Raw genomic sequence first — 12,457 nt, forward strand, 5'->3', positions numbered from 1 at the left:
GACTCATTAAAAATGGAACTTGTCTCCGTTTACGTATTATACATCAGTTCATGACTAGTACATGAGCTCACGTTATGTTCCATAATTAGATATATTGAAATATAAAATATGACCATCACCATCTAGATTAATGTCATCCATTATTCGGGATCTGACTTTTCCTAGGTAAGTGACAATATGACGGTGGTAGGATAGTGGTAAGCGAGGAGAACAGGCGATTTGAGAAGTAAATTAATCCATTAGCTTTGAAGTATTGCCCCCAAATCCCAGTAAGTCAGTTCATTTGCTTCTCAAAGTGACATGGGCTTAGTTTGGCTCATTTTATCCCAAATAAATTTGGGCAGTTATTCCACTAACTCACCCAGTACAGGACTCAATTTTCCCAACTCGTTTCCCCCCCCAGAACTCCTGAGTTTTTCTACAAACAGCAATTTTTACCTCTTTGTTCATTCATTCCTTTATTCACTCACTCAACAAATATCTGTTAAGCCCCTGGCAATATTCTAAGCACTGGTAGATGCATCAGTAGTGGGGAAGAAAAAAAAAAAATCCCTGCCCTCATGGAGCTTATATTCTACTTAGACTTTTATTTCATAGTAATGCATTTATTTTTCTGACATCTCACTCTCTTGGCCAGGTATCTGAGTCCTGTCCAAAATAATGAGCCCGCTGCAGGAAGGGCAAGCAATGCCAATTATCTGTGACTCCCCCTCTGGGCTCGCTTTCAGCGCAAGAAGTTCTGCCAGTAAATTCTCTACTTTTGCCCTTCATCTGCCACCGTGGAATCAAAACGTTCTCCTCTTCCCAGGCTTCTGAATTGGAATTGATTTGCCTTCAAAACAGGGGCTTTGACTCGATACTGCAGCTCAGTCTTCTTGAGGAGTTGACACACTTGGCAACTTCCACTGCCATCTCAGAGCTAATGACTTTTTTTTTTTTTCTTAATTTATTTTACTTTTGGCTGCTTTGTTTCTTTGTTGCTGTGCGCGGCTTTCTCTAGTTGCGGTGAGCGGGGGCCACTCTTCGTTGCAGTGTGCGGGCTTCTCATTGCAGTGGCTTCTCGTTGCAGAGCACAGGCTCTAGGCGTGCAGGCTTCAGTAGTTGTGGCTCACGGGCTCTAGAGCGCAGGCTCAGTAGTTGTGGTGCACGGGCTTAGCTGCTCCACGGCAGGTGGGATCTTCCTGGACCAGAGCTCGAACCCGTGTCCCCTGCACTGGCAGGCGGATTCTTAACCACTGCACCACCAGGGAAGCCCGAACTAATGACTTTTAAATTAGACATTTCTAACCGCAGCGTACCTATTCTCTCAACTCTAAGCTCACCGAATGGACACTTGTTGTCCCGGCCTTCAAGGCCCCTCCCTGTCTGCGCGCTGTCCTTCCAGCAGTGTCCCCGGCTGCCGGCCTTCGAGCCTGGGCGCTGGTCCCACACGACTCGCCAGGCCCACGGGTGAGCCATCGGCCTCGTTGTTTGCTCACAGGGGTCTCTCCCCATGCAATGCCAGCTTCCTCCCTGCCCCCAGTCCCTCCCCCACAGGTCATAACCCATCTGTCAAGGCCTTTCTCAAACTTCCCCTGTGGCAGGAGAACCTGCCCTTACTTCCTCCTCCTCTGGGCCACCCCACCAGCCCCCAGAAAAGAGAGAGAAATTTCAAACTGAAGACATCCTCCTTTTCATGACCCACCTTAACCTGGATCTGTGAGAGAAGGATCTAACAGGGACATTTGCCCAGGCTTCAGATTCCAGTGGGCTTCAGATTCTGGCTGATGGCATGATGCTGGGCAGCTCATCACACATGTGGGTTCAACCTTCTGTTGTATCCTCTGTTTTCCTAAGAGGTTTTTTATTTTTTGCCACCGGTCACAGACATCATTAGTGTCACTTGTAATACTCAGAGGTGGTCGCCTGGCCTGAGCTTTCAGGACAGGTGTCCGCTCACCTTGTAGCTCTCTTCTTAGTGGTAACTTACTTCCCAGGGAGCCCCTGAGGTCCCCGCTGCCCAGCCAGCCATTGTGCTCTTAGCTATGCAAGGTATTGTAACTGTCTTCTGAGCCACCTCATGGTGGGCTTCTTAACTTTAGCTTTGCATTTCTTCATTTGTAACTTTTAATCAATGGCCCTTTATAATTTTCTATATTTTGAATTTAATTTTGAAACTGATTTGCATAAAATCGGACTGCTCCACATTCAGTGTTGCTGTTATTCATAGACCAGTGCTTATCTCCTTTTTGTCAGGTAAGTAAGAATATTGGATCCATTTGCAGCTCATTCCATCACACATAGAAGACCCTGCAGATCAGGCCTGTTCAGACCATAATTTAGCTGAATTATTATTTTTATTTTATTTATTTTTTGCTGTGTTGGGTCTTTGTTGCTGCGTGCAGGCTTTTCTCTGGTTGCGGCGAGCGGGGGCTACTCTTCCTTGCGGTGTGTGGGCTTCTCATTGCGGTGGCTTCTCGTTGCAGAGCACAGGCTCTAGGCATGCAGACTTCAGTAGTTGTGGCACGCGGGCTCAGTAGTTGTGGCTCACAGGCTCTAGAGCACAGGCTCAGTAGTTGTTGCGCATGGGCTTAGTTGCTCCGCGGCATGTGGGATCTTCCCAGACCAGGGATCAAACCCGTGTCCCCTGCATTGGCAGGCAGATTCTTAACCACTGCCCCACCAGGGAAGCTCAGTTTAGCTGAATTGATCATATAGATAGATGCTTCTCCTAGAGTTTGCTGTTCAAGGCCACCTACAGTCTTCCAACCCCAGTGTTGGCCAGTCTGCCTGGGAGAGCAGCCTTCCGGGGCAGTGCCCTTCCATGTTGTGTCATGCTCCCACTGTTCTTATTCATCCTGCTAAATTATACCCCCTGTTAGAGAAGCAACAGTTATTCCTCTTTCTTTCCTCTACGGCCTCAAGCACAGTGCTTCGTATATAGTTGGCTCTTATCAGTGTTTAGTTTAAGGACCCATCACTGAAGGACCAGCGTTTACACAATGAGAGTAAATGAGGGAAGGAATGGTAGGGAAACTGGCTCATCCCCGATTCACCTGTGGATAAAATAATTGCATGTAAATGCCTACCTGGATATCTTATGACAGAAGCTTGAAACAGGGTACTTTCCATCTGCATGGAACCTGCCCACCACAGCCCACGTGTGTGCTGCCAGCAGTAACTCACCTCGTCCATTCTGTCCCACGCCCTCTCCCAGCAGTGCCGGCCTGCCTCACTACTGACCATCACCCGTCACTTGTCTGTTCAGAGGCTTGAAACGGTCTTTGAAAGAATTTTTTGTAATGTGCTATATAGCTATTTGATTTTAAATTGCACTAAACTTTCTGGAAACATGCCAGGGGCTTGATAGAGTTTCTGATGCTATCTATATAATGGTGGAAGGGGGAAAACTCCATTGAACTTTTGTGGTAATAAAATTATTGCAGTTGAGCCCTACATCTGTTCGCTGAACTTCCTGTGGGTTTTCACCAGATCACATGGCTGAAGCAGAGACAGTCTTTAAAGCTTTTGGTCTGCTTATTATACCCAAGCCTCAACCACCAAATCAGACCTTTGCTTTGTCTCTGGGCTGGGCGTCCGGATGTCCCACTGCGGTGGGTTGATTCACTGGAGCTGATAAAAACATTCCGGCCAAACTTGAGAGTCTAGCATTACCTCTGGCTCCAAAAGTCAAAACAACAAGATTGTTGTAAGTAGCTTTGGATTGAGACCAAGCTCCAAGCTTGAGAGATGGTTTTTCCCTCCTTGTTGAGCTGAGTCACGAGACAACTGTCTCAGAAAGAGAGGGGCGAAAGCCTGGGCCTGTGGTGGCCAGCACCCCGCCCTCTGCTAGCCCCTTCCAGATGAATTCTTGCCGTAACTGTCAAATCAAAGCCCCCGTCCCCCCAGATCTCCCTCCGCTTTCCCAGAGCTTTAGTGGGTCCTCAAGCACGTCCACCCAGCAGTCACTGGCTGGAGGCCACGGGGGCCTGAGCAGGTGAGAGGGGAGATGAGATAGAGGTGGGGGAAGGCCCAGGTGGCCTGGGCCCTGCTGGCCGGGTCAGGAGTGAAGACACTCTCAAGTGAGGAAGCTGGGCTTCCCCCAGCCATCACAGGATGGCATTAGTGTTCTCCACAGGCTTGAAAAGAACATAAAGGAAAGAGTGATTTTTTCTAGGTTGTTGATCTGGCATTCAGACTATGACATTTCTTGGACTGAATTCTGACAAAATGTGTCCCCAGTGTCATTAGTGCTAAATAAAACCTTTTGCCTTTCTTTTCCTTAGCTCTCAGACTTCTAAGAGGATTAAAGGAGCACTTTTTTTCTTTTTTTTTTTTTTTGGCCGCGCGGTTTGTGGGATCTTAGTTCCCTGACCAGGGATAGAACCCAGGCCACGGCAGTGAAAGCGCTGGGTCCTAACCACTGGAGTGCCAGGGAAGTCCCGAGGAGCACATGTTTTTAAGAAAGTCTGTTTCACTCTCAGCCCATGTGGGCTCTCTCTCTGGCTAAATCGACAGGGAGACTTGGGGGGTGTCAAATTTGGTGCAGCTTGGACACAGCTAGTTACGCAGAGGCTGCATTCCCATTCAGTCAGGTCAACTGAACAGTGTTTTCCAAACTCTTTTGCGATTTATGCCTATTATTCACCCTTTTAAAATGTTCCCAGTACACTGTCTTAAAAACATCTTATTGCAGGAAAAAGGAATCTTTTTACCTTGTGCTTTGTTACGTTCACTTTGTTGTAGCCAGTCCTAGAGAACATGCTCTGTTTTTCTTGCTAATTATGCTTTATCCCCCTTTATGAACCTTTTAAGTGCTGGTGCAAAGTTGCAAGCAAATAACTCAAGAAATAATATCTCACAGCTCACTTGTAGCCTTGCGGCGAGAGGAACTGGTACTGGAGCTCGAGGGGCGTGCGAGCGTGCCGTCTGCAGCGTTCAGGTTTTGCTCGTGATAGAAGTGTGTCCATGCTGCTCTGTTTGTGCTTGCCCTTTGGGTTCCCGCATGCCCAGTGGCGCACGCTCCATGGAAGGGGCCGGGCCTTCATTCTCTAGCACAGACGGGGCCACGCCTGGGACCTCAGCCCACTTAGCCAGGAGCTCTCAGGCCACAGCAGCTCAACCATGGCCTCGTGTTTGTCTTGATTTTAAGCAATTGGGAGTCTCAGCCTTTAAAACCAACTGCTGTCAACCCACAAGACAGCTCAGGAACCTTCAGATACTGACCTTCTCCGCTGAGACTGCCCCCAGGTGAAGCCTGGCTAAGTGCAAACCAGCAAGTGCTTGACTTGGGGGTTCCCACTGAACCCAACTCATTCAGCCCTTTCTCCAGGTGGGCCCAGCAGAGCCCGGGAGGCATGCAGAGAATGCCAGTGTGTAGACCTTACTGGGGTCATCTCGTAAAACCACACCCAGTAGAATCAAAAGGAGCTTAAAGGGCCTTCATTTTACACAAGGTGAGACGCCTGAGTCCTGGAGAAACGCTGTGACTTGCCCCAAACTGTTCAGCCTGCCAGTAGCTGAGCCAAGACAGAGCCAAGGCCTCCTGACCCCCAGCCTGGGGTCACCTGGACTCCAGAGCCGGAGATCAGCTCCATCCCTTCCCGGTGAGGACACTCAGGCACAAAAGGTTAGTGACTTAGTGGCTAGGGGACATGGAAGAAGTGTTTGAGGCACATTATCATTACTGGAAAGACATGGAAGCCTCCCGTCTATGTTGGATATAGACATTTTCAAGAAACACGCAGCTGGGTACCTGTTGACTCTGGAGAGGCCACAGCGGAGAGATGTAGTTTCATTCAGCCTCTGGCTCTACCACTTCCTAGCTCTGTCCTCTTTGGCGTGTTATTTATCCTTTTGAACCTTGATTTTCTTAGTCATTCAATAGAGTTAATAACACCTATGTCACAGGATTATGTGCAGATTTGAAGTCATGTGCTTGTTCATTTAACTCATCCTTCAACAAGCATTTCCTAAGTGTCAGTGGTATGCCAGATGCTCACAAGGTCCCTGCCCTCTTGGGGCCTGTGTTCTAGTGGGGAAACAGATGGTACCCGAGTAAACAAACACATGCACAAGCTAAGCCCCAATTGCTGTGAAGGAGATACGCCGATGAGCTGAGAGGTGCCACTTTTGCTACCGGGTGGTCGTGGGTGAAGTGAAAAGCACCGGCACGTGGGCGCTCTCAGCGTGTCTCTTCCCCTGAGCTGGGTGGGCTCCGTGAGCTAGCAGAAGGCCCGGCGTCCTCGCTCCTGGTCACCTCAGCCACCTCAGCCAGGTCCCCTCGGGGTTAGACGCCACACACCCCTGTTGGAAGTTGTTGAACATGCCGCATAATCATCCAGGGAGACGGTGAGCCTGGTGTCAGATACAGCTTAGAGGTGACCCCTCTCTTCTCATCACACAGCCGCACACTCCCCTCAGAGCCAGTCCTCAGCTCCAGTTGAGTTAAACAGCTACATCACAGGATTGTGGGCAGCCGTGAACCAGGCGTTCGTTCACTTAACTCACCGTTCACCAAGTGAGGACTCTGAGACGGACAGAAGGCAGTTCTTCAGAACCTGCCTTCTCGCAGTGACAGAACTTTGTTCTTTAAAAATGTTAATGAAGATGAGTCTCGCTTTTAAGCCATTTGTCAGCACTTGTTCCTGGGTTTTCACGTGGGGAGGCCCAGGTTCTTTATGTTTCTTTTTTTTTTTTTAATAACTATTTATTTTATTATTTTATTTTATTTATTTATTGTTTTTGGTTGTGTTGGGTCTTCGTTGCCGCGTGCGGGCTTTTCTCTGGTTGAGGCAAACGGAGGCTACTCTTCGTTGCGGTGCGCGGGCTTCTCATTGCAGTGGCCTCTCTTGTTCCAGAGCACGGGCCCTAGGCACACGGGCTTCAGTAGTTGTGGCATGCGGGCTCAGTAGTTGTGGCTTGCAGGCTCTAGAGCACAGGCTCAGTAGTTGTGGCGCACAGGCTTAGTTGCTCTGTGGCATGTGGGATCTTCCCAGACCAGGGCTCAAACCTGTGTCCCCTGCATTGGCAGGCGGATTCTTAACCACTGTACCACCAGGGAAACCCTATGTTTCTGTTATTAATAACAGAGTCAGGAAACAGGGTTGCCAAGTCAGAAGTGTCCAGTTGGGTAGAGTAAGAGACATGGGCTTAGGACCAGGCCAGGGGGTATTTCTAGTCTTTAGATTTGATCGCTGAAAGTTCTAAAATAAGAGCATACCTTACATTTGCATATCACTTCAATGTCAGTAATAATAGCCAACATTTATTGAGTGCTTCGTCAAAAGTGTGTTAGGCACTTTTACATGGCTCATCTCATTTCTGTGAAATAGAACGGTTAAATTCAAAGTCTCAGAGTAGAGTAAACTCTACCTTTTAAGAGCCTGAGTCTGAGTGAGGGTACAAGACTTGTCCCAAGTTACCTGGCTAATACGGACTGGACTTTCTTTCAGCTTAAGTTAAATGCTGAGATTGTATACATCTTATTCACAGCTATGTTTTTAGTAGTGTGCTTGCTACACAGTAGGCACTCAGTAAGAATTTGCTGAATGAATGAATGAATGAGGAAAGGTGGGGCTAGGACTCAAATCATATGCCTGCTTTTCAAGTGCTTTTTCTAGTTACTTCGAAGATTAAATGAGTAACTATATGTCAAGTGTTTGAACATTCCTGCTATGTAATACATAATCAGTTATGGTAGCTATAAACGTTACCCATGATCTCAGAATTAATTAAGTTTTTACGGAGAACTTCTACAGAAATAATCATTGATCAGCTTGAAAAACTTCATAATGAAATACATGTCTGCTGTTGTCAGGTAAAGTTTATACTTTTTTATACTATTTTTTATGTACTATTTTATATTATATATGGATATTCTTGCCACTCTGGATATTACCCTACATTGAGATTTTGTTTACGACACTTATTCCAGAGTGAGATGGATTACTGTTTTGACTTAAACTCGAGCCAAGACTAAAAACGAGGCATTTTCAGCTCCGTTTTTACCAGGTGGTGGGAAGGGTAACCATGGGGGTTCCAGGTGTTTCTCCTGGTGGCCTTTTCCTAGATCTGCCTGTGTGTGATCTAAAGGCAGTCTTTGATTCATTCCTCTTCCTAACTGGGAAGTCATCAGAATCTCCCCAAAACCATGAGGGCGGGTAGACTTAGTGCCAGCACATGAACATAGTGCCACCCCACTGAGCAGGTTCTGCCTGAGTTTCTTTAATTCAGTTGGAGGGAATTCTTAGGAAAGCAGCTTGCTCGCTTTACTTCCCATCCCACCCTCCCTGGAGGTACAGAAAGCAGTCTCGGGTAAGTTGCCTCACACCCTTTCCTAAGGCCTGCCTTCGTAGGAACACCCCTAAATATGTCACTCGTTGGAGAAAAGGTTTCACATCTTTTAGTCATTTTTATCACTGTCAGCAAGAAGCGCGCCTTATTGGTGACATTACCACTTAGAAATGTAGGAGGTTATTATTCCAGCTGAAAGAGGCAATGCGGGGGCCTCTGGCCTTTTCAAACCACCACCTCTGCTCCCCCAGCCCCTCACTTCTCTCCAAGACAGCGTGAGAAGTTTTCTAAAGTTGAGGCCATTCCAAGAACTAGGACTTGCATCCTCATTATTAGGGGGTAAAGTTCTTTTCTTCTTCACACACAGTCCCCCATACTTTCTTGATTCTTGACATCATTGTGGGTTCGGTCATTTCTATCAGGACCAGTAGTGTGTGTGCTGCGTTCTGTCCATACAGTGAAAGGGCACAGGACTAACCCCGAAGGGCCCCGTGGAGCCTTGGAGAATTGGATTTTAGGACAGAGCACTAGGGTGGCTATGACTGTGGTATCTCTTTTCAAACTGACCTTCCCACCCAGTCAGACCCAGGCTTCAATCTTGACTCCAGCCCACAGGCTGTGTGACCTAGAACCAGCCGCTTAGCTGCTCCAGGCCCCGCTTCGCCTTCCATTCGTGGGGTTGGCCACGTGGGCCTCAGCAGAACACCGTGGTGTCTGACCACGACGCGAGCGGGAAGCCTCCAGACCCACCTGCTGCCCAAGGAGTGCTCAGCTGGCAGCTGCCTGCTGCGCCCTACTGCTACAAATGCAGGTTTTTCATGGAAAAGAAGATCATTGTGTTGCTACCTATAAGACACCTGATTCCATGACAGAGGCCTATTGCCGCCTCCAGGAACCCTGTCCCCACACCTGAGAACCCCATGCCAGGCCGGAAGCAGCACAGAACGTGTGAGGAGGCTCATCAAGGACGCCCCAGGCCCCCAGAGACCACCCAGCTGCTGAGCGGCGATGGTGCACCCAGAGAATGGGGGGGATTCGGCCCGGGGTGGGAGGGGTTCAAGGAGACTGGGGACCTAACTGAATTCCAGTCAGATCAGTACGTGCTGGAAGTGGTGTCATATCCCTGAGCGGATCGCACTTTGTCAGCCAGACTGACCCCACGAGCGCAGTGGGAGAAGTTGTCCCCTGCACTGTAATCAGTATGGCCCTCAGCACACACGGAGACTTTCAGCCTTACACTGATGATAACAAAGAACTGACTTGAAACACTGGTGGTCTGAAAAGGCTTGTGTTTGCATTAAACCTGAGTAGTTTTGCAAAGTATGGGGTAAAAAGTGTATGAGGTAGGATATAGGGGTAGGTAGTGCTGGAGTCTGGGCCACTTATAAAACCCATTTGTGTATATTCTATATTTACTGATGCCCTGGGAGCTGTGGAATAGAATTGGTTTTCGTTAAAGCCATAACAGATGGGGGCTGTGCCGTCTGTGGTATGCTGAAGTAACATCCATGACCAGAGGACCCTCCTTTGCACAAATTCCTATATACTTTTTTAAGATTTAACTCAAAACTCACCTTGCCACAAAGCATTTCCTGCTTAACGCCGCCCCTCTGTCATCATTCTGGAACTCTGAGGATCCAGCACTTAGATGTTTAGTCTTAATCATTGCAAATGTTGTCTTAAAAATCTCTAACTCTGGGTGTGTGTGTAGCTCCCCTACTCCCTCCACCCCCTTTTCTCTTTAAAATCTTTTAAATCCACCCAACTAGTGTCATTTTAGTTCAGGCCCATTTGCCCTTCACCTGGACCAGGCCCTGTCCCTGCCGGATGCCCTCCAGTTCTCCACTCTGTGATCGGCGTGGTCCCTGCACAGAGCCACTCTCATCTAGCCCCCTTCTGAGACCCTTCAGAGGCTTCCGGGACCTTCACGTGGAGGCCAGGATTCTTCATGTGGCGGCCTCCTCCCCTCTGGGCCCCGCTCACCAGGGCTTACTCTCCCTCCACCCCTCCTCTTCCCTCCAGCATAAAGCGCCTCATGCCTTCCCTCCGTGCTGTTCCCTCAGAGAGAACACGCTTTCCTCTTCATCTGGCTGCCCCTCCCCCCCCTCAGGCCTCGAGCCCCTAGTCCTTCCCTTCCTCCTCCTCTGTTGTCACTGTTTTGTTGCTGCTGCTGCTTGTTTGTCCCTCTGCTCCACGAGAAGGCGCCTTCTGTGGGGACAGGGACTGTGTCCCCAGGCCCCGGTGCACACACGGCCTGGTGCAGAGAAGCAGACGCTCAACCAGTATGATAATCAGTGAATGACTCACGTAAGAGGGATTGAGCAAGATAATATACCTAAAGTATTCATCATTGTGCCTGGGACATCGTTGGTCCTTATACGGTTGATTGCTTCATTGATTCATTCATCAAATCGTTTATTAAGTGTCTGGCCACCCTTTAAGGGGACACAGCGGCAAACACAATGGGCATAGAAATCTCTGCCCTCGTGGGCCACGCATTCTGTGTGTGTGTTTCCCCTCTTGTCCCTTTCAGCCCTCTCCCGCGCCCTTCCGCCGTACCCCTCGTCTTAGGACACTGTTGCCCCCTTCTCCCCGCCCCACCTGGGACACAGGTCACCAAACTGCAGCCACTCCTGTCAGAATCACCTTGGCCTGGGAGGCGGCCCGGGGTCTTTTAGTAGATTCCAGCAGCTCTCAGGCTGCTGAAGGGGGAATCACTTCCTCTGCCCTGGCTGGAATAAATAGGTCAGGAGTAAAATTAGAAAATCAAAAGCCCGAATCCTGGTGAAACGCTGCAGTGGAAGTGCTACTTACAGGACCTTGAAACTGCACGTGTTCTCACTTATCAGCCGGGACTGCAGAGAGCGGCCCGGTCGCCCGGAAGCCTTTGTAGAGCCAGGAATCACCTCCACTGCCCCCGCCGCAAAGCCGGAGCATCCCCACCGCCCCCTCCCCCAGGAGGAGGAAGAGGGGCCTTGAGCTGTGCAGAGCCGCTGCTGCCCCCGGCCCTGACCGAGGCCCACCATGGGCGCCGCCTGCCCACACAGTCAAGGCTGAGGAGCTGTGAAGGAAAGTCTTCATCTCCAAGGTGACGCAGCCCTGAGAGGGAAGCGTCTCAAGGAGGCCCAGCCATCCGTATCCCAGTGGTGCAGTAGATAGTCTTTGTTGAATGCTGTCTGGACCTGGGCGGGGCCTGTTTCCCCGCCTGATGTTTCTCAGCCCGCCTCGTCCCGTCCAGGTCCCTGCTCCTCTCAGCACACTGACGTCCGTGACCAGGGCCGGTGGGGTTGTGCCCTTCCTACGGGTGATTCACGTGTCCTCCAGAGTCATCTGGAAGCTGGATCTGTGGCCCCGGGGCTCACAGGCCCTCCGACCAGTCAGGGAAGGTGGGCTCCCTGCACCCTGCACACACACCGCGTATAAACTACTGCTGCTTTCACCTGGGGCTGAGATTGATTACATCATCCTGTTTTCGTTGCAGAAATTTCCAGAACTGAAATTCAAATATGTGGAAGAGGAGCAGCCCGAGGAGTTTTTTATCCCCTATGTCTGGTCCCTGGTGTACAACTCAGCGGTAGGCCTGTACTGGAACCCGCAGGACATCCAGCTGTTCACGATGGATTCCGACTGAGGACGGGACGCCGTCTCCCACCCTGACCCCCTCCAGCCAAGCAGCCCTTCTAGTTATTTTCTTTCTGGGGAACAGAGGTAGACAGATTCCCTGGTGCGTCTTCTATTAAAGAGGATCACACAGGCGTGTTTCCCTTGCACACTTGGGTTTGGAGAATTGGTGCCAGTTGGCAGTAGATCACTCAGTTTAGATTATAGTGCAAAAAAGGGGAGGGGAGTTACACACCAATAATAAATGTAAAAACCTGCTATTTCCCATGCAATTTTATTTCTAAACCAAAAATCTATAGCTTTTCCAGGAACCTGATGCCTTAGGCATATAACTTTACCAGTACATACTTCTTTTTCTTTTCTTTTCTTTTCTTTCTTTTTTTTTTTTTTTTCCCCCTGCACGTTCAGGATTTTTGTTTTGGTCGTGTGTGTGTGTGTTTCAACATTGAGAAGTATCAACCTGAAAAGATGACAAGACAGGAATTAATAAGGAAATGAAGCCGTGTATGCATGCAGTTGCCTTTCAGAAGGCCCGTGATATAAGCCTGGGCGGTTGGATATA

General features: G+C 49.3%; 1 protein-coding gene across 4 annotated transcripts in view; it reads left to right on the forward strand.

Moving 5' to 3' along the window:
- DYM (dymeclin) overlaps positions 1-12,155 on the forward strand; it is a 389,413-nt gene extending 377,258 nt beyond the window's left edge. For all 4 annotated transcript variants that reach the window (XM_061170204.1, XM_061170205.1, XM_061170206.1 and 1 more), the window contains one exon: positions 11,756-12,155. In XM_061170204.1, coding sequence (XP_061026187.1) covers positions 11,756-11,905 — 150 coding nt within the window. In that variant the 3' untranslated portion in view covers positions 11,906-12,155. The remainder of the gene's footprint in view (positions 1-11,755) is intronic.
- The last annotated feature ends 302 nt before the right edge of the window (positions 12,156-12,457 follow it).

Source organism: Eubalaena glacialis, chromosome 15, assembly GCF_028564815.1.
Source record: "Eubalaena glacialis isolate mEubGla1 chromosome 15, mEubGla1.1.hap2.+ XY, whole genome shotgun sequence".
NCBI classification, from domain to species: Eukaryota; Metazoa; Chordata; class Mammalia; order Artiodactyla; family Balaenidae; genus Eubalaena; species Eubalaena glacialis.